The sequence below is a fragment of the Manduca sexta genome, chromosome 25 (genome assembly GCF_014839805.1).
Source record: "Manduca sexta isolate Smith_Timp_Sample1 chromosome 25, JHU_Msex_v1.0, whole genome shotgun sequence".
In the NCBI taxonomy this organism is placed as follows: Eukaryota; Metazoa; Arthropoda; class Insecta; order Lepidoptera; family Sphingidae; genus Manduca; species Manduca sexta.
In genome coordinates, this window is record NC_051139.1 from 7220477 (window position 1) to 7243943 (window position 23467).

A 23467-nucleotide genomic window follows, 5' to 3' on the forward strand; every position below is an offset into this window, starting at 1 on the left:
ATCGTGAAAGTGGTGTTCCAAATTTAATTTTTATCTTATTTTTTCATCAAAGAACTTTCAAAAATATACTTATATAATACTATATACGATAATACATGACGATTGCGTAGACCCTGTTAACAACTTTAGCTTGACAATAGCTAAAAATAAGGAAACCATTATATTATAGACGTAAGAAGTTCGTAAGATGTATGAAGATTTGCGCGTCAGGCATAAACAATTCAATGCATTTAGTTGTAATTGAGCACAAAGATAAACAAAGTCTTGAATTAACATACCCGTAGCATTTTATCCACAAAAACCCGGGAATGGAAATTTATCCTGGAAAAAAATCAGCAGTTGAAGCCTCGGGCAAAAGAAACTAATACACGTTAGTTAAAACAGCAGATCCACCATTTTCCTTTTTACACATACCTTAAACATAAAGCTGAGAAACGTTTAATCGAACAGGGAATTATCCCCCCACCCCGTTGAGAAGTTGGTAGACACAAACCCGAGTAGACAGGCGTGAATGGTACGTGTCAGATCTTACCGTGACACCTGGCTTAATCCCGCACCATTACGACGTTCGACAGATATTTTAGGTTTGTATGGGAGAGTTTTGGAATGCTTTTATAGGTTATAAATTAAAAAAAAAACTTTTTGTATACTATAGATATTGAAAATGCAAAAATTCAAATGTTACACTCCAGCTGTTGTGATACAGTTATATACGGAAAAATAATTCAATATGCTAAACCATGAGTAAATAGAAATTATTTTATTTGACATATTTTTAATTTTATTTATGTGGGTGTAGTCTCGTAGTGTGCCTGATAATTGCTCGGTTAGGATTTTGATGCTATTTAAATAACTCTTTGAAATATAGGTATAAATTAATCTATATTAATACACGAAGAAAACCTTTGTACCCGTTTTTAAGTACATTACGCGCACGGAGTGGGAGTTTGGAATGACTAAAGTTCACATAGCAGAAATATAAAATGTATATTTAATATATGTAGAAAGTATATGAAATTCGACAGTCGAATTTCGGTCAGTGGAAGACCACTAGTGTTATTCAATAATCATAACATAAATTAATAAAATAAGGAAATCGTCATCAAATATTTGCCTCAAAAATTCTAATACCATTGTAATATTATTCAGTACGGCAGTACTCTAACAGCTCATAAAAATAAAGACGTATCAAGAATTATCTTATCACTGATTACTAAGAACGCACGTTGAAGTAAAGATAATCCTGAAGTAATTATAATCTTGTGATGACCACAAAGTAAATTTTGAGTTTAATTACAAAAAATTGAAAATGGAGCCCAGTCTTTGTGAGTCACTGTGCGCTTATTTTTTCGAGGTAAAACTATTTGCTCCTTTAGGTTGGCGATAAGTCGATACCTAATCAGTGATAAGACAACGTCGATAACGTTAATACGGTATAGGTTGTTGTAAAATTTCAAATAAATTTAATATGAATATTTTAATCCTAGCTCGCCATTATTATATAAAGGTAATAAGTTCGAATACAGCCCAGTTCCTAATATAGCGCAGTTTCCAAAAAGTGTAGTAAAACTTTACCAAAGCATTAATTGATTATTTAGGTTTATGCATTTGTGACCCCAAATGAACGTGCATCTGCGACGGCTTCCAAAAGTACGGCCATTTTGAAAACACCAATTTTTTTTGGTAATGCATAGTGATATTGGCTAAGTTATTATTTCCATATAGTAACCTATTTATAAATAAAATAGATTATTACGTTGTTTCTACTATTGCAATAACATGATTAATTTGTTTGACATTGAATTATAGGTAATTTGTACTGTGCCTTTAGTTTTATTTTTACAAGATTTTACTGATGTTTTTAAAGTTTTTTTGCTTATTGATTGTTTAAAAATAATATTATATTTCAACACGTTAATAGCCCTATCTTCGAAAATGTAATTTTTTAGGTGTTGTAATGCAATAATATAATACGATATTTTTGTTATTTTATAATTTAATTTTTTTTTATTCTGGCATGAAACAATTTAATGGAGATTTTATAATGGGGGGTTATTAATGTGTCCTTTACCTTACATAATGATTGACATTATACTACATTATACAATTACCCACAGATTTATATAGTTAATATTAGACACAAAACTACAACATACACAACTAAAGACAGCTATATTATTTAGGAAATTTCGTAGTATTACACAATTTGATTAAAGTAAATTCACTAGCACAAAATCAAATCACTTAATAGGACATCCTGTATATGACAATCTCACACTGTAAACCCTATTGTCACTATGTTTCCAGTGTCGAAGCAAACGTGGTAAAGATTGTTTCCTTCAAAAATACACACGAAAAATGAAAGTGATCCATGGCACTTATACGTCACTGTGTTGAGAATGTGATTTTATAGTAATGTGATAAACATTGTTACCCTAATGGGATTCGGTGAGTTATGAATTTCTCATAAATTTATTTGATATTCTAAATACAACTCTAAATGAATGGTATTTAGATGAGTTTATGTTTAATGACTGTTTTAGTTTATAAATAGTATTTTTTGTTATCTTTGGACGCTTTTCACGCGAGCTCGCACGCTGGGCTCGGTTTGCGAGAAAACCTAATATGTATTTAAGATAACCGTGGCCTAAATAGTAGTTTCTGTTTAGTAAAAATGTTTTTGTGGGAGTCAAAAAATGTTTTTGGTCTTTAGAATTAAAATTTCAACATTAATGTAGGCAGTGGCGTAGCTAGTCGTGGGTGATGGGCCTTTACCCACGGCCTCACGCTTAAAGGGCCTCGAGAGGCCTCATTCATTTTTCAAATCTATATGCTTTTCAATTGACAACCGCATATTTATATTTTTCACTGTCATAAATAGGTATGTCATGTCAAAGCATGTTTGGAAAGATAAATTTATTGGGTAGATCTGGGAAACGAAAGAAAAGGGGCCTCGCTGATGCGACTTCGCTCACGTCTATATTAGTTTTCGCAACGCCACTAAATGTAGGTGAAATTCAAATATTTAGATTATGGGCGCCATTAGTATTAGGAATGTTTCCTTTTTATGCATCGACCCTATAAACATTACTATTATGTGTATTGTTTGTTTTTCCGGATTTTGTCTCGTTTTACGAAAATGATTTTTATCTTTGTTTCCAGCTAACAAATTCATCAATATTATGACAGTATTTTACCTCAATACTTTTAAAAGGCAATAACTGATCCTATATCCCTCTGATGTTATTAATATGAAAGTTTGTCAATGTTTTATTTGAATTGGGATATTCGTTAATTTAAAACAATTTAGCGCCTAGAAAGACCATCTACAAAAATATATTGGACTACCTAGTCTAGTAGTAGGCTGCTAGTTTAAGTTACCTCAAAAAGCGCTTATGTACCTATATTTTGAATTTCTTTGTATATGATAATAAAATCTCTGTGATGAAAACAAACCAAATTGTAAAATTTTAGGTGATTAAGAAATCAATGAATAATATTATTTAATAATTGTGAAGATATACCTCCTGCTGTTAATCTATAGCCTTCATATAATCTATTAGATTATGCGGTCAATAGTCTATGTTACGTGACGTGACCAGCCTATAGAACCGACTACAGGCTGGCGGGATTGTGTTAGGCGACTATTAGTTAGTATTTAGACTTTATTACTGTTGTCATTTAACTTATCTGTGTTGTAGGGTTCGTGTGGGGTCGATATAACCGCACTGTGATTGTGACAACTGTTTTTATGAATGCTCTTTGTATCATTTCCTCAAATGACAGTTTTCTTGTCTGACGTCAACCTTCTTTAAAATTGGCACAAAATTGTTGCTCGACTTGAGAATCAAATCTGGTAGAGCATAAGTCATTTCGTCACTATTAGATTAAAATATTTATAATTATACATTAAGGATAATCCACAACATGTCTTGTAGGAATAAAAATCAATAAGGGTTTGGCACCTATGACGACTGCCTCCGTAGTGTAGTTGTATTGCATGCGGGGTACGGCAGCGTTCTGAGGTCCAGGGTTCGAATCCCGGGTAGGGCAAAGTGATATTTGGGTTTTTTACTCAGTATAGCCCGAAGCCTGAAATTTGTTCCCAATATGGCGATAGGCTCGCCCCCTATCACATGAGACGGAACACACGGCGAAAAGTGGGTGCCCTGGTTGATGTGTGCTCTGACACCTACGGGATGCACGTCAGCTAATTGGGAAGAATACATCTGTATTGTAGACAGCAATAAAGTCTATAATTCACTTATCTGGTTACATTTACCGATTTCCAATACTTACAGATGTATCAACACTAGCCCTATATCTATGGGTGCTGGTGGCGACGGTGCGAGCTGGAGTGATCCGGCTTTCTGATGAACACGAGGACGAGATGCCATGCCGGACGTACACAGTCAACGGGTTGCAGTACTTGGACTGTTCTTATCGAGGACTGAACGATTTGCCTGCAGGAATAGATTATGATGTAAGATATTGCAATTTTTATTGAGACGATCGGCGCTCCTTGTAGTCTGTGGGGAATTTAAAAATGGTTGAACCATTAGTAAATTTGTTTGTTGCATGATGAGCCAGTTCGACCACGGCTTTAGAGAACCATGGTAAAGTGATAGGTTGCTTTTCCGTTTTTCTGGTGAAAGAGATTTCCGGACTTCAACCTCCTCCATAATTATAAGTACAATATCAGAATCAGAAAAAAGCGGCGATAGCCTAGTTGGGTGTGGAACGGACTGCCAAGACGAATGTCCGCAGGTTCAAATCCCAATGGCACACACCTCTGACTTTTCTAAAATCATGTGTGTATTCTTTGTGAATTTATCGTTCGCTTTAACGGTGAAGGAAAACATCGTGAGGAAACATCTGAGAAGTTCTCTATAGGAATTTCGAAGGTGTGTGAAGTCTACCAATCCGCACTAGGCCAGCGTGGTGGCCTAATCCCTCTCAGTAGTAGAAGAGGCCCGTGCTCAGCAGTGGGCAAGTATATAATACAGAGCTGATATTATTATTATCAGAATCTACTAGAATCTCATAAATTATGTAAATTATTCTTTAAACTCTAGTCGTAATTAAAACAGGATATAGTGACCAACTAACGGTCAACTGAACATTGTTTGATAGAGCAACCATTACAGTAGATAGTTACTAGTACACTGAATACTGCACTGAGGTGAAACCAGCGTAGCCTCAACCAAGTAGCAATTTGAACTGAAGTACATCAAATCGAGACCGCCTTTTATACTATTATGTCACTACCGCTAAATGTTCCACTTATGAGAAAAAGTTATATTTATTTTCCAAAGTGTCGTGATGAGTCCTTGGGACGGACCCATACAGGTACAATGCGTATACTATTAATGCATGGTGCACCACGTGCAGTTGAGGTTAGTGCGAGCCCCAAAAAGACCCCAAACACGCTAGTTGTCTTATAACTAAACGTCATTCTGAAGATATAAGGTATTCGCTGTAACGATATTGAACAACACGTCATCTTTCTATTACAGGCACAAGTGCTGCTCTTATCAAACAACAACTTCATAACATTTCCGACATCACTCAAGAATTTTACACGCGTCGAAGTGTTGGACCTATCCGGGAACCATTTGAGCCGACCGCTTCCGTCTTATTTACAAGAATGGACCACTCTGTCCACGTTAAATTTATCAAACAACAATTATGACACGTGGGTGAGCGACGGCCAGAGATACACCATTAAAAGATTAGACTTGTCAAAGAACAAAATAAATAGCATTGAAGACGACGCGTTCAAAGGCATGTCGCGTTTACATTTCCTTGATTTATCAGAGAACCGAATCTACGACTTGCCGCCTCAAGTTTTCGCTGAGGCAGAAAACTTGGACAGTCTCTATTTATGCAGAAATTACCTTTCTGACGTGCCACGATTTCAGTCGCATTCCATGAGAGTACTTACGTTGAGTAGCTGCCAGATAACAAATATTGATGTGAATTCATTAGCTGGGATGACCTCGCTGCTAGAAATCGACCTTTCTATCAACCAAATAGAAAGCATACCGGATAATCTTGCTTCGAACACTCTCCAAGAGTTAGACTTAAGTTTTAACTCGATCAGTTCGTTAAGTGACCGAACCTTCTCCTCATTGCCGCATCTGGCTGTGTTGGATTTGAGAGGGAACGAATTTAGAGATGTGTGGTCTACTTCACACTTCTCCTCAAATCCGTTTTTGAGGGAAGTTCGCGTGAAAGGAAACCGATGGAGCTGCGAGGGATTCAGTGTCAACCTTTTGCTCACGTATGAATTTTTGACAAAAGAACCACCAAAAATTACGGATCAAGGTTCCTTGATATGCTACTCGCCCTCTAATGTTACTCAACTGAGCTGGCAGCAGGCATACATAAGGACATGGCATCCAAATGAAGCCACTACTGAGTCGTATACGACTATAGCAGTCATGATCGGAATTATAATAGGGATTGTGATAACTTCTTTCGTTTGCCGCGGGCTTGTGATGATTAACAGGCCTGACCCTCCAAGAGCAGCTGCAGAAACGACGGTACTGAATCTCAACGGTACCATCCCTGAATCAAGAGTTGATTCCGTCGTGATGCGGGTTCCTTTACGAGAAGAAGATCTACCTCCAAGTTATGATGAAGCTTTGCTAATGCCGCGGCTAAACTCTTCGTTCCATTCGCTACCAGATTTTGTTGATGAAGTCGAAGAGCCAGCTAGGCAGTACCGAAGGTCCAGGTCTATCGGCGACCTGATGGAATCGAGACCTCGAGCTGGCGACAGGCGCTCTGTGAGACGCACAGTCGAAATACATATAACATGATCGAATTATGACAATTTAGCTTATAAGTTTTTATTGTAAGCTAGGACTAATATTGTATAACCTAAGTTGTATATAGACCTAATTTTACTTACAATAAATTTAAGTTATAATATTTTTGTTTCTTATGATATATAAGTGCCACCTAATGACATAGCTTCTTACCTCTTAGTCAAAACTCTTAATGCATTATGAATTAGTTTTGGAGTTCAATCATAGATGGCGTTAAACATATTTCATGACGAAACAGTTATAGCCACCAACTTTATGCAGGAGAGGTGACAATATTTAATCAATACCACGATAATACTTATTACGTGAGAGTTTCTTACTTACTAATGTAGTCTATTTTATGAAACCACGGAGGAAATAACAATTTTTAAGCTAATAATTATTATAAAATAGATTAATATCAGTCCTCTGTCAAAGAACTTAATATGACGAAATTTTAAAGGCCGAAATATCCATGATTATTAATTATTTTTACGTTTTTCTTTCAACTGCGAGAACTAATCACTAACTAGACGTGAATTTAAATTCTTTACTTGCCAATACTTGTTTAGTTACCCAGATTAAAGGTGAAACAAAATGTATGAAAATGGACCTTGAGGTATCGCCTTAATTATAATTATTTTATTTAACATTATGTATTTAAGCTGTCTTTTTTTAAACAGTATAGATACATAACAATAAAATATATTATTTTTCGTGGCATAGGACAACATCAAGCAAGCTCTGAGTTTAAATTATTACACCGTCCATAAATAGTTTTTATGCCAGAAGAATCTTCGATACTCTGCAACGAGACAGGAAAGAAGATTTTTTTTGTTATATACAGAAGTATATAAGCGGACTTAATGCCAGAGGCATTTTCCACCAGTCGGCCTTAGGGTGGTGCAGAGATAAACAAGTTGGGTGGCCTTACATTACTCCTTTCCGGAACAAAAATCAACTAGAAGGATTATAAATATGTATTATCTGATATCACACAGCATTCCGAGAATGATGTAAGAATTCATATTTGTCACTTGACTGTACGTCGTTCAACTATTTTTATTTGTCCGGTGATTTATGATATTCACATGTACTTATTGAGTTACCTAGGGATCAATAGGGACTATTTCTGCATGAACGACTCTGATACGTACAATTTCGCTACTCTTATCATTATCAATGATAACACGTCACTATTTTGACTCATATAATGTAATCACCTGCCGGCGTACGCTCGTCAGGCAATTGTGTGCGTAAAACAATTGAGTGTAGTTAATTAATAAAAAAAAAATTACAGGATTATTTTCTTAAGATATATAAACCAGTGTTGCCTGCCAAGATAATGAGTGTTGTGTAAATGAATTTTCTGTTAAATCGCGCGGAAAAGGTGTGTACTTCTCTCACAATCTATGTCAAATGTGATAAATATTTTTCCACACAGCAATATGGGGTAAAAGTGTGGTACTAAAAGCTATATATGCCAAATAAATGATTAAAATGTGGTGATAATTATGTGAAATTTCCTGCAAAAATAAACTCGTTAAAAGAGACGAAGGAAAACTCAATAACGGAAATAGAAATATATATCCTTCATCTAAATGTCGAGAGATTTCTGTCTGTTTTGTTACGATTCGATGTATCAGAAACAGGTGTGGTACGCGACCCCATTTTAAGCATCCTACAACCTACTGCTTTATCAATTGCTGATAACAAAGATAAAACAGTTGGATGTACTAATGTTGACATTTATTCTAGTTAACCCACAACGGCATTAACAATACGAATTTCCTTTAGCGTTTTTGGTATGACTTACGTGACAAGAATTTTCAAAGCCCGCGAAAACTGCAGGTGGCTGGCCTTCTTTAATCGTGACGGGGAAACTTAAATGAAATGACACCCATTTTTATTACAGATAGTAATGAAAGCAAGACGTGATGATTCGTTTGCTTGTCGTTTTTGGCCCCCTGGTGCTATGGAGTTTCTTAGCGTCTGGAGAAATGTTGGATTTCGATGACAGGAATACTAGCGATTTATGCTACCTTTGCGCCTGCAGTCTTGACAAAACATATGTTGACTGTTCTCGTCGAGGTCTCACCGACATTCCCGAAGGTCTTGGTTCAGAGGTAAGCAATAAGATTATGAGATAATATTTAGTGCGTTGAATTTCGTCCCGATAACCCCATTTCTGGGAAGGCGCCAACGTTTATTTTGCTATGTTTAGTGTTTTATCGAAATATAGAAGCAACTCACATTAGAATGAATATATGTAAACACCGATTCATTTATAATAGCTGACACGTCAAATGATATTCCTCGAATCACAATAATTGAGTGTAAAATATGTTTTTTTTTAAATCTATTTAGTCATAAAAGAGTCCATTATAACGGTTTCCACTAAATGGTTAAGGTTAAAATTAAACAATTTATTTTTTTAATAAAAATATTATCTTTTCAGGTGAAGAAACTAAACATCTCTTATAACGAAATTAGTATTTTCCCGCCATCAATAAATAGGTTTTATAACCTCAACGCGCTGGACATAAGAGGAAATCGTCTCACAGAGCTACCAGCCAATGCACTGCAAAATCTCACAACACTGGAAGTGTTAAACTTATCAAAAAATTATTTCGAAACATGGCTCAATCTAAATCCCAACGAAGTCTTTGAACCGGCGACACATTTAAAAACATTAGATCTATCACATAATAAGTTCAAGACGATGGGCAATTTGGCAAATCAAGAACTCCTGATAAGCTCATCTTTAGAAATATTAATATTAGATCACTGCCAAATAGATTCTATACACGGAAGATCACCATTAAGTGGTCTGATAAATATTAGAATTCTTAGCCTGAACCACAATCCTTTGCAGAGAATCCACAGCCTTATATCGCCGACATTAAATAGTTTATTCGTTAATAACTGCGAGTTGAGTAATATCAATCGTAATGAACTCACTTATCTACCGTCATTGGTATACTTGCAAATGTCTCACAACTACAGATTAGAGTTATCTTCTTCAACGTATAACTTATATTCTGAATCATTAAAGTTCTTGGACATATCTTATTGTAATGTATTGCAACCTAATCTTCAAGGATTTCCTAATTTAAGAAAGGCAGTGCTCAATCATAATATGGTCAGATTTTTGGGAAGCAACGAATTTGCAAACAATACAAAATTAGAATACCTTGATTTGTCATACAACAACATAGGATCGCTCAGAAGTGACACGTTTAGAGGTCTGAGCAAGCTTAAATATTTAGATTTATCTTGGAATGAAATAGCAGTTATGCCAGAAGACAGTTTATTACAAATGCCATCGTTAACAAACTTAAAATTAGCTAGAAATTATTTGACAAGAGTTGGTCACCTAAAATCGATGTCTATCACCGTGCTCGACATAAGTTCGTGTGAAATAAGCGCTATAGGAAAAGATTCATTAGAAGGTTTGCAGTCTTTGGTCGACCTGGATTTATCAAGAAATTTACTTTCATATATTCCAGAAAGTATTTCATCTAATACGCTAAGATATTTAAACTTAAATTACAATCGAATTAGTACCGTTAATAATTTCACATTCTTTATGCTGCCGAGGTTAACTGGCTTGGCTGTTATCGGAAATAGGTTTACAACAATTTGGAAGAGGTCATTCTTTGATTCAAATGTATACTTGGAACGGCTAGATCTCGGTGACAACATGTGGCGCTGCGACTGCGCCGACGACGGCATGTTCGATTTTTACGATTTCATCACACTTGAACCTAATAAAAAAGAAGAGTCTTACAACCTTATATGTAACAGCCCCGCAAACGTAATCGGACAAACATGGTTGGAAGCTTGTTACTTCATTTGGAATCCTAGCGAAAAGAATCCTAATATTGATAGCTTAATCTGGTTTATAATCGTTATGATTATTACCTTATCTTTATGTATTTTACTTGTTAATACCATTCGACGGTCAATGAAACGTCGTCTAAGGAATATACAAGCTGAAAGAGAGAGACAAGTGGAGGAAGCGAGGGATAGACTAAGGCAATTACGAATTCGTGCCGAACAGGAAGCCTTATGTAATACGCCAGATCCGCGTGATTTGATTGCACCACCTTCTTATGATGAAGCTCTCTCCATGCCCAAATTAAATACATCATGTCATTCTCTAAACGAAACGGGTACTGGTAAGACTAGAAGGAAACGAGGACGTAGGAAAACAAAATCAAGCGGAGATTTACTAGAAGAAACTGAGAGGAATGGTAATGTTCGAACATTTGATGATATGGAACTTGCAGAACCTTCTGGAGTCGATCGACAAAGACGTCCAAGACGAAACAGGAGGTACGGTAGTCACGAAATAGCAGAGTTGGATACGTCGCCAGGAGCCCGACGCAGGCAGATTATATCCGAATATGTAAATGATAATGTTGACAGCATTGTTGTGGAAGTGGAAGCAGAGTTAGAAAGACCATCCCGTCGCACCGAAAGGAGTATTTCTACTGACGACAACTTACGACACGAAAGTGACTTTTAAAATAATAATTGTAGCATAAGATTAAGGTTTATTACAATAATGAACATGTAAATAATAAATGTTATTTATAATATATTTAGATACATACACATTTTTAAGATTTATTTTATTTTCTCAATTTCCTGTACCTATGATAATCATGCATCTCTTTAAGAAACAACGACATCTATCTGTTATTTGAGGCACGTACCAGTCACGTGTCACTAAAAAATCTAAATCTTTATCCATTTTATACATACAAAACCGAAAATATTATATAATAAACATTTCTATTTCATTTTTCCTTCAAGAATATACACCCACCTGTTCATATATCAAAGCGCTATTGCGATACCGCGCAGTATTATATATGCACGAATTAATACTATCATTAAAAACTAGATGGCGTTGATATCAAAAGAAAAGGAAAACAGTTATTCCTAAAACATTATAAGTACCCAATTGGTGCAATTCATACAACCATAAATTGTACTAAATTTATTCAATACAATTATTATCCCTGTACTTACTTAATCCTTTGTTTAGTAGAGAGAGACTAGGGGGCATATTCCATAACAGTATGTATACTGGAGTATTGCTTCTATCTATATCAATATACTTAAGTCTTGTGATATGTTATTGGGATCATCGTAAGGTCGCAGGACTCGCAGGCACTCCATCGAAGTGCTTTGCAAGATAAAAAAAATGCTGTGAAAACACTACTCTTGCTATTTCGATTTAACGTTAACTTTATTGGTATAAGTAATTAGTTCCATAATTTACCACAGAATGGCTAGGCTTTTATTTTTCTGGTTAGACTATAAATAAAATATAACATTTATTTAACTTATTCAGCATTTTTGTGTCCTGTGTCTGGTGCGTCAGTTAAGTGTCTACGTAGTAATTAATTTAAATATGTTAAAATTTATATAATGTCATTCTATAATTAAAACGAACTAGTTTTTACATCCGTTTCTACATCCGTCCATGAAACTTTATCTAGATAAGTCTGACAGATAATTCAATTATTATGATATTCATTTAAAATAATTTTAGAATCACCACATGCCTCATAGATTACAGTTGATAGACTAGTGCCCGGTGGCTCGGGGGCATCTAGAAAATTCCGTCACGGCATTCCCTGCTTGTTGTAAGAGGCGACTAATTGGGGCTTTGGGGGAGAGAGAGTCGCGGGGCGAGCAGTAGGGGGCTGCTCGATCGACTACAGCGACTCTGAGGTGGACGACAATGCGGGTCGTAGAGGACATTGGGTCGTAAGACTGGTGAAACCAACATAACCATTCCAATCACAATCCAAGTGGTGGCTATAGCACGTTTTTTCCCCGCGAAAAAACAGAGTTGATAGACTAAACACTGATGTCATCTATGTTTCATTCGAGACTTTTATGTGGCTAGAGACTGAAGAAGTATGAAGAGTGTCAATTTAACCACATATAGTAGCGTCGCTCTGGTGGCTCTCCGCGACACCTCCAAAGACATTTCTAATAGCTTGCTTGTTTAACTTAGTTGTTAATTTAAAATCTATGTGTACAGAAGTACAAAGGTATTGTAGAAGGTAATTGCCTGTATATAATAATAGGTATACTATGCTTTCTTTGTACACAGATTTCAAATATACAACTACAGTATGATAATGGATTAAAAATACGTAAAAAAGAAAACGATATTAAATCAACCATTTATATCATTTATACTTTTCAATAAAAATACATTTATTTATAAATTTACTTAATTATCGCTATTGTATGTAGTATTATCACTATTGTTCTTTATTTATCCCAAAAGTTGGCAACATTCAGACGAAATATACCAAACAATAAGTAAATAAGGTAAATATGATATGGTACAGATTCATTCATTTAAAAGCATTACCATTAAAAACATTTCAAATAGTAAAGGTGACGATAAATATAAACATACGGAAATCGAAATCTATACAACTAGAAGCATGAAAGGCAGAATGATCTTAAAATAAATTGGTATCACATTCTTAAATTATATTTTTTTAATTAATAAAAAAGGAACTTATGTTGAAAAACGAATACACATAGCCAGTTTGACTTCGCATTGTTATGCATTATGTTGTTCTATAATATTATATGCTCGGAGTAAAGTAAGTACACAACCATTGAAATTTTACAATTCAAGCATTGTCTGAAAGATTACATAAACACGTTGATGATGTTCAAAAGCAAAACATAGAGTTCAGTTTTTGTACAATAATTCTATTTCGTTGCATCTTTGTTTACGAGATGGATAACGTTCATATCACTAAAAAGAACCTTTATACTTTATCAAATATAAGTTGGCAGACGGCAATGCTAGAAGATGCCATCAAACTTGTGCTATTACTAATTGACAACCTGCCATCTTATACTAGACAATTCATACATCTATCATCAATTTAAAAACATGGCAACACTTTTTACACGTATAAAAATATGATTTACTTATTGCTCAGTAAACTCTCATAAATATATTATCATACCACTAACAATGTTAAAAATAAAGGCACTCTGGACTACAAACACACTTTGGCAGCAAAAGTTTTAGCACTCACGCAATCGTTCTGAGCAATTTCAGTCCATCGTACACCAGACTTGTGCCGAATAGATTCACTAAACAATCACAAAATTTCGCCAATAGTGAAGTGTTTGCAGTTTGACACTGAATTACACAAAGTGCTATTGTCCTTCCGACGGAGATCCTGTTTCAAGTGGTCGACTTGCGATTTGCGTCTCCCGCGGGGGTGATGATGATATCCCCAGCGTTCGACCTACTCCTGGTGACTAGTACTGGTGTTTTAGGCTTGGGGGTCTCCGTCATCTTAATTCGAACTCTGCCCATATCGGGAGAGTATACCGGTACGTACTCGCGCGAAGGCGATAAAAAGTCTGAGTCTGTGGTTTGATCACCATTTATGAGTGGCTGAGATACATCTGAATCGAGGTTACCGTTTAGCCTGGGCGTGTCATCATCATTTAAAGGTACAAATATGTCTTCACTAGATAAGGAGTTGTTGTCTTTCCTTGAGTCCGGTGAGGCGGGAGCAGATTCAAAGGAAGTCTCTTGTTGAGGATCTTGAGATAAATTGTTGTCCCTCGAACTGCTCTTGTTTTGATTTGTGTCCCTGGGGCTGTCAGTTCTTGTGCCATTGCTATCATTATGGCTTAGTCCATTCTCAACATGCCCATTTTCACCTTTTTTCTGTTGAGCATCATGAGTCGGCACAAGTTCGTATTTGCCATTAACTTTCTTTTCTACTTGTGGTTCGAGTGGAGCTGGTTTACCCAATAGTGATTTATTCATATCTACCATTTCTTTTGAAGCCTTTTCTACATCTCGCCTTTGCTGCCTCAAAAGTCTTCTGTCTCTTCGTTTTCTCATTTGACCTTTTATAATAGCAAAACCGATCATACCAACCAATAGTACAACAATGATTGCAATACAAACATACGTTCCAGTTTTATGTGGTTGGGTGTTTTCATTACCAGCTGGTTGGCCGAGTACTTCGGATGCTTGAGTAACTCTTATTTGTTCAGATACAGTCGTATCACGTGGTGTTGATGATGTTATATGCTTTTCTGTGGATGATATTTCTGGTGGTTTACTCCAATCAATAACTTCTGGAAAAACGGTTGGTACCTTTGGTAATGGATATTCTGTTACAGAACTATCATCATCATCTATTAGTGGGTGAACTTGTTCTGTGTTAAGTTTTTCGTCTTTAGGAGTCGTAGTTTCTTCAAATACGTCTGGTTCATAGAACGGCAGGAAACCAGAACCTTCTCCGGATCCGGCAATGGGATCTTCGGTGGTCTGTTGTTCGTAATCGTTTTCAGGATAAAGAGAATGCATGTTCGGAACTTGTTTACGTTCCACCTTTGGTTCTATTAAGAAATCTGAAATCGTAGTGCTTTCGGCTTCACCGGATCCTTCGATGTCATTTAAAGGCGATGATGGCGTTGAATGTCCAACTTTAAGGAATAAAAGACTGTCATCATCTTCATCAACATTACTTCCCTGAATTATTTTACCATCTTCCAAGTCATTAGTGGCTGTCAATGGTAAAGATTTTAGTTCAACTGTTTCTTTTCCAACTTCAACTGCATCAATGGGTTGGTCTCCCATCATCATGTCTAAGAAATTATTTTCTGTTTTTGGCACTTTACAAATATCTTTTGTTTTTAATTCTAACCAAGAACGCCCCCTTAATTTTTCCGGCGAGGCACATTTCACATGATCGATAAAAACATTTCCAAGCAGTAAACGGTCTCTTGCCATAATATTCTCGCATGAGCATTCCAGAGGGTTGCCTTCTAATTCTAAATGCTCTAAACTGACTAAGTGCGCGAGGTCTGATGGCATATCTTGCAAGAGATTATTTGTCAAGTCTAAAGAGCTCACACTCTTTGGTAAATGCGTTAAAGACAGCTTTTGTATTCTATTGTTAGCCAGATTTAAATGCACTAGTTTCTTGGCGTTGTGTAAGAATTTGTTGAGATTCTGAATGCCATTAGTTGACAGGTCCAACGTGACAATTTCAGTGAGCCGATCGAGCTCATGGTTCAGTTTCGTAATATTATTGTGCGAAAGGTCTAGAATGTTAATGTTATGATGCTTTTGTCGGAGTGTAAATTTGTAAAGATCGGCGAGGTTGCTGCAGGTGGCACGGTGGAGGCCGTCGCGTGTAGTGTTGCAGACGCAACCTTCGGGACACACGGCGGCCAGCATCGGAGCTATCAGCACCGATACAGCCAAGAAGCACGCAGATACACGGAGCCACGCCATCTTTCTGGATCTCAGCACCTGGAATGTAACAAATAAATTTATCAATAAGAGATTCACTTGCGCAAAGTTATAAACCGTCCCGCGTATTAAAGATAATAATATGATGAATGCTTTAAGTGCTAACTACTAATCAAGTAATTGTCACATCATTTTTTATTGCATTATCATTATTATTGCATTTGATATAGGAAACTTCCATAATAAATGTTTATTCACAACGGCGCGTCTCTAGACGCGGTAACGCAGAAGTCCAAGTCTAGGCTATTAAATAAATCACAACATCCCCGCTTGTAACTGTCATCTAAATATAGGACAAAATAACATACGGGCAAACGGCTCCCGTGGTGTATTGCCAACTGAACCTCTCCAATTATTGCAACTGCAGTTAGCCGGCAATTTGAATCTACGCGCTTCCTTTCATTGATAACGGCATCTGGGCGGCACTTCATCTTTCAATCTGAATCGTTAGTCTGTGTTAGTTCTAAGGTATCGTGGTCAATAAAATAGTAAAGTCGATGGAAATGTGCCTATTTTTTGTGATCTATTATGAGTGCCCACGTCGCCGTGTAATCGTAAACTGCATTGAAATATAGGTAGGTAGGTAGGTAGGTGCACAACATGCAAGTTCAATGATTTAGTTATTATTTCGTATTAGTTGATTTTATGAATAACTAGCTTTTGCCCGCGGCTCCGCCCGCGTTATAAAGTTTTTCAGCCTAAAGTTTTCCGTTATAAAAGTAGTAGTTTCCCGGGAGCCTATGTTCTTCCCAGGGTCTCAAACTGTCTCCATACCAAATTTCATCTTAATACGTTGGATAGTTTTTGAGTTTAACACGTTCAGGCAGACAAATGCAGTGGAGGACTTTGTTTTATAATATATTTTTTTTAACTTTTTAAGAGGAACAATCCCGTCATACATCATTGTTGCATAACTTTAACCGTTTACGCAGCGCACGCAACGGAAGCTCTCAAAACTAATAAATTGTCCCCGTTTTTGCAACATGTTTCATTACTGCTCCGCTCCTATTGGTCGTAGCGTGATGATATACAGCCTATAGCACTCCATAAATAAAGGGCTATCCAACACAAAAATATTTTTTCAGTTCGAATCGGTAGTTCCTGAGATTAGCCATTACTGCTCCGCTCCTATTAGGTATAGCGTGATGATATATAGCATATAGCACTCTACGAACAAAGGGCTATCCAACGCAAAAATATTTTTTCAGTTTGGACTGGTAGTTCCTGAGATTAGCGCGTTCAAACAAACAAACTAACTCTTCAGCTTTATATAATAGTATAGATTGTAAGAGTATATTTTATATGTCAAATTTAAATTTTAAGTAATAAAATAAAAATAGCCTAATCGTACATCAGAAACTTGTAATGTGTGTTGACTGCATGTAATTTTTGTTTCATAACTTGCTTCATTGCACTACGTTCTGAAGAATTTGACACATTTTAAAAACCTAAATGCAAATAATCTTATCCTTTTTCCTCAATAACACCAAAAACAATACAAATTATGCAAAAATAGGCATATATTTATTAATATTTAGTTTATCCCATATAAATAGTCAAGGTTTCTTTATAAATAAAACTCAACAGTACCTACTACCATTCCCACAAACTAAAAATTTCTTGAACACTTTTAGAGAATCCAAGAACCAAGTAAGCACAATTTCATTATTTATTTATTACGTCATAGAACTTAATAATAAGCCTCGGTACTCCATTTTCAGCTCTTTTATAGTTAAAGTTTAAACTCCACAAAATGGAATTCATTTAAGAATCTTTATTATTATTTCAAATTTCTTTAGATATAATACATACCAACAGAAATCACTTTTAGTACTTGAATAGATAAACATTTTTGTTTTCCATCTGTTTTCAGTGCAAACCAAGCTTAAATTTTTCTTCGTACTAATAATACAAAACCTTGTAAATATAATGATCTTAAACTGTGTCTTATTACAATGTTTTACTTCTAATAGTTTGTAAATGAAATGGTCCACTCGGATTAGACTGTTTCTTGACATCTAACTCATCCATAAGAAAATATTCTCTATACCTTAATAAACATATCCATTAGGAAAACATTATGGGCGGTCGTATCGCTTACCATGAAGCGAACGGCAAGCTCGTCTCGTCATTCAAAGCAATAAAAAAAAAATACATCTCACAAATTTTGTTTACAAATAAAACCAAAACAGCTTACGTAATATGTTCTATTTCAGTGTACGTAATTACATCCTCGGTGCACTTGGCCGCTCAGCTAGAAGTGGTTCAATGTTAGCCTTACAGGAAGATGCTCGTTAACCATTTGTGCGAATTTGACGCCTTGACTACACCTAGCGACGGAACGTGTCTTCGAGTGGGGCGTTTCGACATCCATACTAAAATAATGAATATAACAGTCCGTCTGTTTGTGTTCACGGCTACAAATGCATCAATTTGATTGAATTTGCCTCAGAGGAATCTTTAGCAGGAGGAAAACGTATAGACAATTTTTTATTTCTATCCCTAATTCCACGGAAGCGAAACCGCAAACAAAAAGTAACAAATAATATTGCAGTCTGTTTTGTTACGAAGGCTAATATTTCGGATTTAAATTCCTAAGCTGATTTGTTTTGAAAGGTACTAAGTAACACTTACTGGTGGTTCTATTATTTCGTTTTTGATTTCATTTATCCCTAATCATGTTTAATTATAATTTTTCGAAAAACTGAAATCAAAACTATTGTCAGAAGCACTACAATGTAGGTCCACTCAAGTATGATATTAGTGTAATTGAATTACTATTCCATAAAAATGTTTTCTATAAATTGAAATGTTGAGACCAGAAGTACTTCGCTAGATGGAAAGATAACACAAATACGTCGTAAAAACATAGTTTAGTAATAACAAAACTGGGTAGCTATATGAATAGCGAGGTTTAATAAACATAACCTCTAGTAAATTGACTTATGTCACCTCTGCGAAAATGTGGGTGAAATGCGAAAATATTAAATAGTTATTTTAAGATCTGACTCAGTTGGACGAGTTAAAAATGGAATGATTTCATTTGTTGTCACAAACAATATAGTAGTGGGCTTTGAGTTGTTTAAAATAAAATATTTTATTCTTTAAATTGTATTCAATGAAACAAAAACAATACTCATTTCAGAAACTATCTACTGACATTAATATCGACAAGATATTAAGTAATAAAACTCAAAAGGATTACCCATTCCATTACAATAGTTGCGCAAAAATAAAGTGAAAAATTTAAGCTTTTATGACTCACGCAAAACCCAGTAGATAAATATTAACAAATAAGGAGAAATCCTCACAAATGGAATCTTGTTTAACAGTATAATGTGATAAATGTGAAAATAATGAAAGGGTTGGAAGTAACGAAACGCTATGAGTCATCAAGGTTAATTCCGACCAGTTGGCCATGTAAAATGTCACAGATTCGTTTAGCATACGGTATAAGAGGGTCAAACTGTGTATCAGACACCTGGTCGACATCTGAAAGTAAACTATTATGCAAAATAATTGAATGGCTTGGACATTATGAATAAACGAGCTTTTGCCCGGCGCTCTGTTTGCGTAATGGTCTGATGTAGCTCAGTGGAAGAATTTAAGAACTGAAGCAATAGGTACTTAGTTCCAGATATTAACATGTTCAAATAAAAAACACAGACATTCAATCTCAATAAGTAGCTATAAATTTAAGTCAGAGATGGTTGTTGCAATTTTGTTTACAAATTTCTTGACAAGGTTCATCCACTAATAGTGACATTGTATTCTCCCAGACGAAACTTACAGCTGGCAAAGTCTACCTCTGTCCAAAACAACTGAATTCAAATTTGGCACATCCCATCTAATGACTAATAAACTTATTTGATGGTCGAATGTACTTGGACAGGAATTGCTTGCACTACCTTTAAATAAAACGATGTGGCAGATAAAAATAGACCAAAAGTAAATGACGAATGTAGACTTAATCGAAGGATATTTAATTAATAAGATGTTAAATATACCCCATTCTATTCTTTTCTAGAAACAATGAGAAGCATTATACGTGGTAATTAAAGTAGACGGGCAATAAATCAAGACATCTGTAAACATAAGTTTACAACCCACTAGTAAATAACTCATCCTTGTCCTTATAATGTCCGTATAATAATCAATGAAATCAACTTCCATTGCCAAGTCTTAAGTAAATGATGCTGATTTATAGTTTATACTATAAAGGAAACTAGCTGATACTGAAGTTTTCGAAGAAGGTAATTTTATTCTTAACAGGATACGAAGACCCCTATGTTTAAAAACATGGTCATCATTCAGTAAAATAGTAATACCTTGTTTCTGTAAGTGACCGTATTACAATTATAATGTTTATGCAAGATAGCATACGCCATCGTTGCAAACACATTCAACCTTGTTACAGATAAAGTGATTTAAACCAAGGGTCGTGGAGTTCAGACTGCAAGGATTTCTACTATGATTATGCTGATTTCATTGCGGATTTATTGGATTTATTTGTTTCAGTACCTTTGTGCGCTACAGATGTTTTAAGTTTGGTAGTTATAAATGCAAATAGATTTACAGCCATTTTCAATAAACGATCCCAATCTCAATCTTCAATCTGATTCCGAGAATGGACCAATCAATTTTTTTTTATTTGTAAGCATGTCAAAAAATCTATGTTTTGATTGGTCCTTTCTTTGAGATAATTCTAAAAAAGATATTGAGATCGTTTATTGAAAATGACGTTTAGAGAGTTCCAGTAATTTAATACAAATTGCAATTAAATTGTAAGACGTAGGTTTCTGTAATAATTTTTACAGGTAGGTGTATTGTTATCTTTAGCTTTAAGAAATTATTAAACGAGTAAATAACATTCCCACAATATATGTTGACACATGTCTGAACATATTATGTAGAACTAAATTATGATTGCAAATATTTTCCGCATCGATGAAAAAAGCGGCGCCAAGAGAGAAAAATATTATGCAAAAAATTATGCTTTGCAAATAAATGTCCAGTTGTAAACAACGCCGATAAAAAATAACCAATAAAATTGCATACTAATTACTATAAGTGATTACATGTAATTTTACAATTATTTTTTTTTTTGCTGTCTCGTTATAAGTATTTATTTTCATTATAGCTAATATTATGCGCTTAAATGCTGTAATAGTGGTTAATGCTGTATTCAATAGTATTAATCTACCAAATTAAATGGCAATTTTAGATACCATAAGTTCAAGTTTTCACCATTTCGTTACGATAGCTATTGTCCATAAAGATATATTTATTGCCAGCAAAATCGAAACTGGCAGCTAGTCTTAAAAAAATCAGTACACACAATCTTATCATATCTAAAAGTACATCAAGTACTCGCAAACACCTATCAAACAAGTTATTTTGTAACATTCTCAAGTTAATATATATATTTGTATGCAGATTACATTACTGCGACTCAAAATATTTATATTATGAACTCAAATTATTTTGAAAAGAAAAATTGAATACTTTTTCTAGAGACAAATATAGGCAACTTCTTAAAATTATTACAGATTTAAATGCATACACAACATGATATAAATCAATGGTCAAAATTTGAATTGTAAGCAAAAAGGTACAATTCACACGAGGAACCACACATAACAAAACTAAAAAAAAGTCCTTTATCGCGCAATACAATGAGAAGTAATCAATGAATCCTGAGGAACAGGTGTAGCCCCTTTCAACGGTACTGTAATATTAAATCCTAAATTGAAAAGATGTGAAACCACTTTCTTGATAATTGAACGAGTCTGTCAGTAATTCCATTTGTATGTTTGTAAAAGCTGGCAAACCTGTGCCGAGCTGAAGAAATAGTTGTAAACATCACAATAATAATAAATCATAATGATTCTATCAATTTATTATGTGCAGAACATCCTCCGTTCTCACGAATGTCATGACAGGCAATCAAAATGGAAATCTCACTGGAGTCTCGTCTTGCTAGTTGTATGATTTGAGTATAGTTTTACGTATAGACATATTAGTGTGACATTTTCAAATATACAAAAGCATATTATTGTCGTTTTTTATTTACAAATCTTATTTCGACTTACATATCCGAAGTTTGATTTAGACCTTATTAAAATTAGGATATAATCTGTTGGAGGGTTTTAGCATGGCGATCATGCTGGAACAGTCGTCAGGCGAAGATTGCTGTCCTGTTAGTTTAACAGAAAAAGAATAAATGTTAAAGAACTTGCAAATTTAAAAATCTCACATCAGAATTTTATAGATATGATGACATATTCTATTCATAGACTTGTTCTTCCAAGTAAACAAGTTAGTCATAAACTATAGGTATAGTCCAAAGTCACACATAACGAGCTAAAGTACACATTAACCGGATGACATATTTGAATCATCAGTTAGATAAAAGAATATTAGATTATATTCACTAATAGCACGTGTGAGAGCATATCGCGTTTAACCAAATGACTAGTTACGTATTCAATATTATTTTACCTATTCACTGTGATGGTATACCTATTTCTAAACTACTCCGAAAAAGGAGGATATCAATTCGACGTGTAGTTTTGTTCTGTTTGTTACCTCAGAACTGTCATTTTTTCTTTACAAATATTTTATTGATTCTCATATATTTTCAAAAGATTTTGATAAACACACATAGATTCACATTTAACTGTACATTGATTTAAAAGAACATAGATAATTAAATTATTGTGGTTTTACTATTAACGCATATCATCATAATAGAGATCACATGTCTATTGCATTTACGGAATTTTGCAATGTCTCCAAGTTTGCCTTTATATTTGCTCTAATCACGTGAAGCTTATGTGATTACAATTGATTAACTGATATTCCAGATTTAATTTATGTTAATCCATAATTAGATTACATTAATAGAATGATATTGCACGGAATTTTTATGTCTTTAAACCTTCCATGATATAATGATTTCTTATCTTTACGCGAATGTGAGACATTAAAATTAAACTATTTTTCCCCCGGTCCCTCCGTGACCACAAAGGCTTAGTTTTCGAAACGTCGGGAGAAAATTAAAATATTAAAACCGCGATTAAATCCAAAAATAGTTTAATTTTAATGCCTTCTACGATATGTTTTGTATCTAGATTTAAAATGTTGTACAATCATGTTTTCTATCTCCGCCAATACTTACACGTTAACATAATTGCATAATTTTTACTTTGGGTTCTGCTATGACACTTCTGTGCAATCTATCGTCATTTTAAGTTTAAGTAGCTAAAGTAACTTATTTCCTAACTCGTGCGCATCATTGATAGCCGTCGTATGT

The 23467-nt window shown here is 34.8% G+C and overlaps 3 protein-coding genes across 3 annotated transcripts in view; 2 read left to right on the plus strand and 1 right to left on the minus strand.

Annotated features, from left to right (window-relative positions):
• The first annotated feature begins 2286 nt into the window (after positions 1-2286).
• Positions 2287-6938, plus strand: LOC115441681 (leucine-rich repeat transmembrane neuronal protein 4). Its single transcript, XM_030166557.2, has 3 exons — positions 2287-2448; positions 4302-4483; positions 5517-6938. The coding sequence occupies exons 1-3, from the start codon at positions 2439-2441 to the stop codon at positions 6822-6824; spliced, it is 1500 nt and encodes a 499-aa protein (XP_030022417.2). The 5' UTR covers positions 2287-2438; the 3' UTR covers positions 6825-6938.
• Positions 6939-7465: 527 nt separating this feature from the next.
• LOC119190626 (chaoptin-like) lies at positions 7466-11441 on the plus strand. Its single transcript, XM_037442911.1, has 3 exons — positions 7466-8202; positions 8728-8938; positions 9271-11441. Exons 2-3 carry the CDS (start codon positions 8750-8752, stop codon positions 11341-11343), a joined length of 2262 nt encoding a protein of 753 aa, XP_037298808.1. The 5' UTR covers positions 7466-8202; positions 8728-8749; the 3' UTR covers positions 11344-11441.
• Positions 11442-13009: 1568 nt separating this feature from the next.
• LOC115441695 (protein windpipe) overlaps positions 13010-23467 on the minus strand; it is a 53037-nt gene continuing 42579 nt past the window's right edge. Inside the window, exon 3 of the mRNA XM_030166584.2 lies at positions 13010-16152. Coding sequence (XP_030022444.2) covers positions 14056-16134 — 2079 coding nt within the window. The 5' untranslated portion in view covers positions 16135-16152 and the 3' untranslated portion in view covers positions 13010-14055. The remainder of the gene's footprint in view (positions 16153-23467) is intronic.

Coding starts and splice junctions, on each gene's coding strand:
- LOC115441681 (XM_030166557.2), top strand. Junction 4,484..5,516: donor CTGCAGGAATAGATTATGAT/GTAAGATATTGC, acceptor TTTCTATTACAG/GCACAAGTGCTGCTCTTATC.
- LOC119190626 (XM_037442911.1), top strand. CDS start 8,750: ATGATTCGTTTGCTTGTCGTTTTTGGCCCCCTGGTGCTATGGAGTTTC. Junction 8,939..9,270: donor CCGAAGGTCTTGGTTCAGAG/GTAAGCAATAAG, acceptor TTATCTTTTCAG/GTGAAGAAACTAAACATCTC.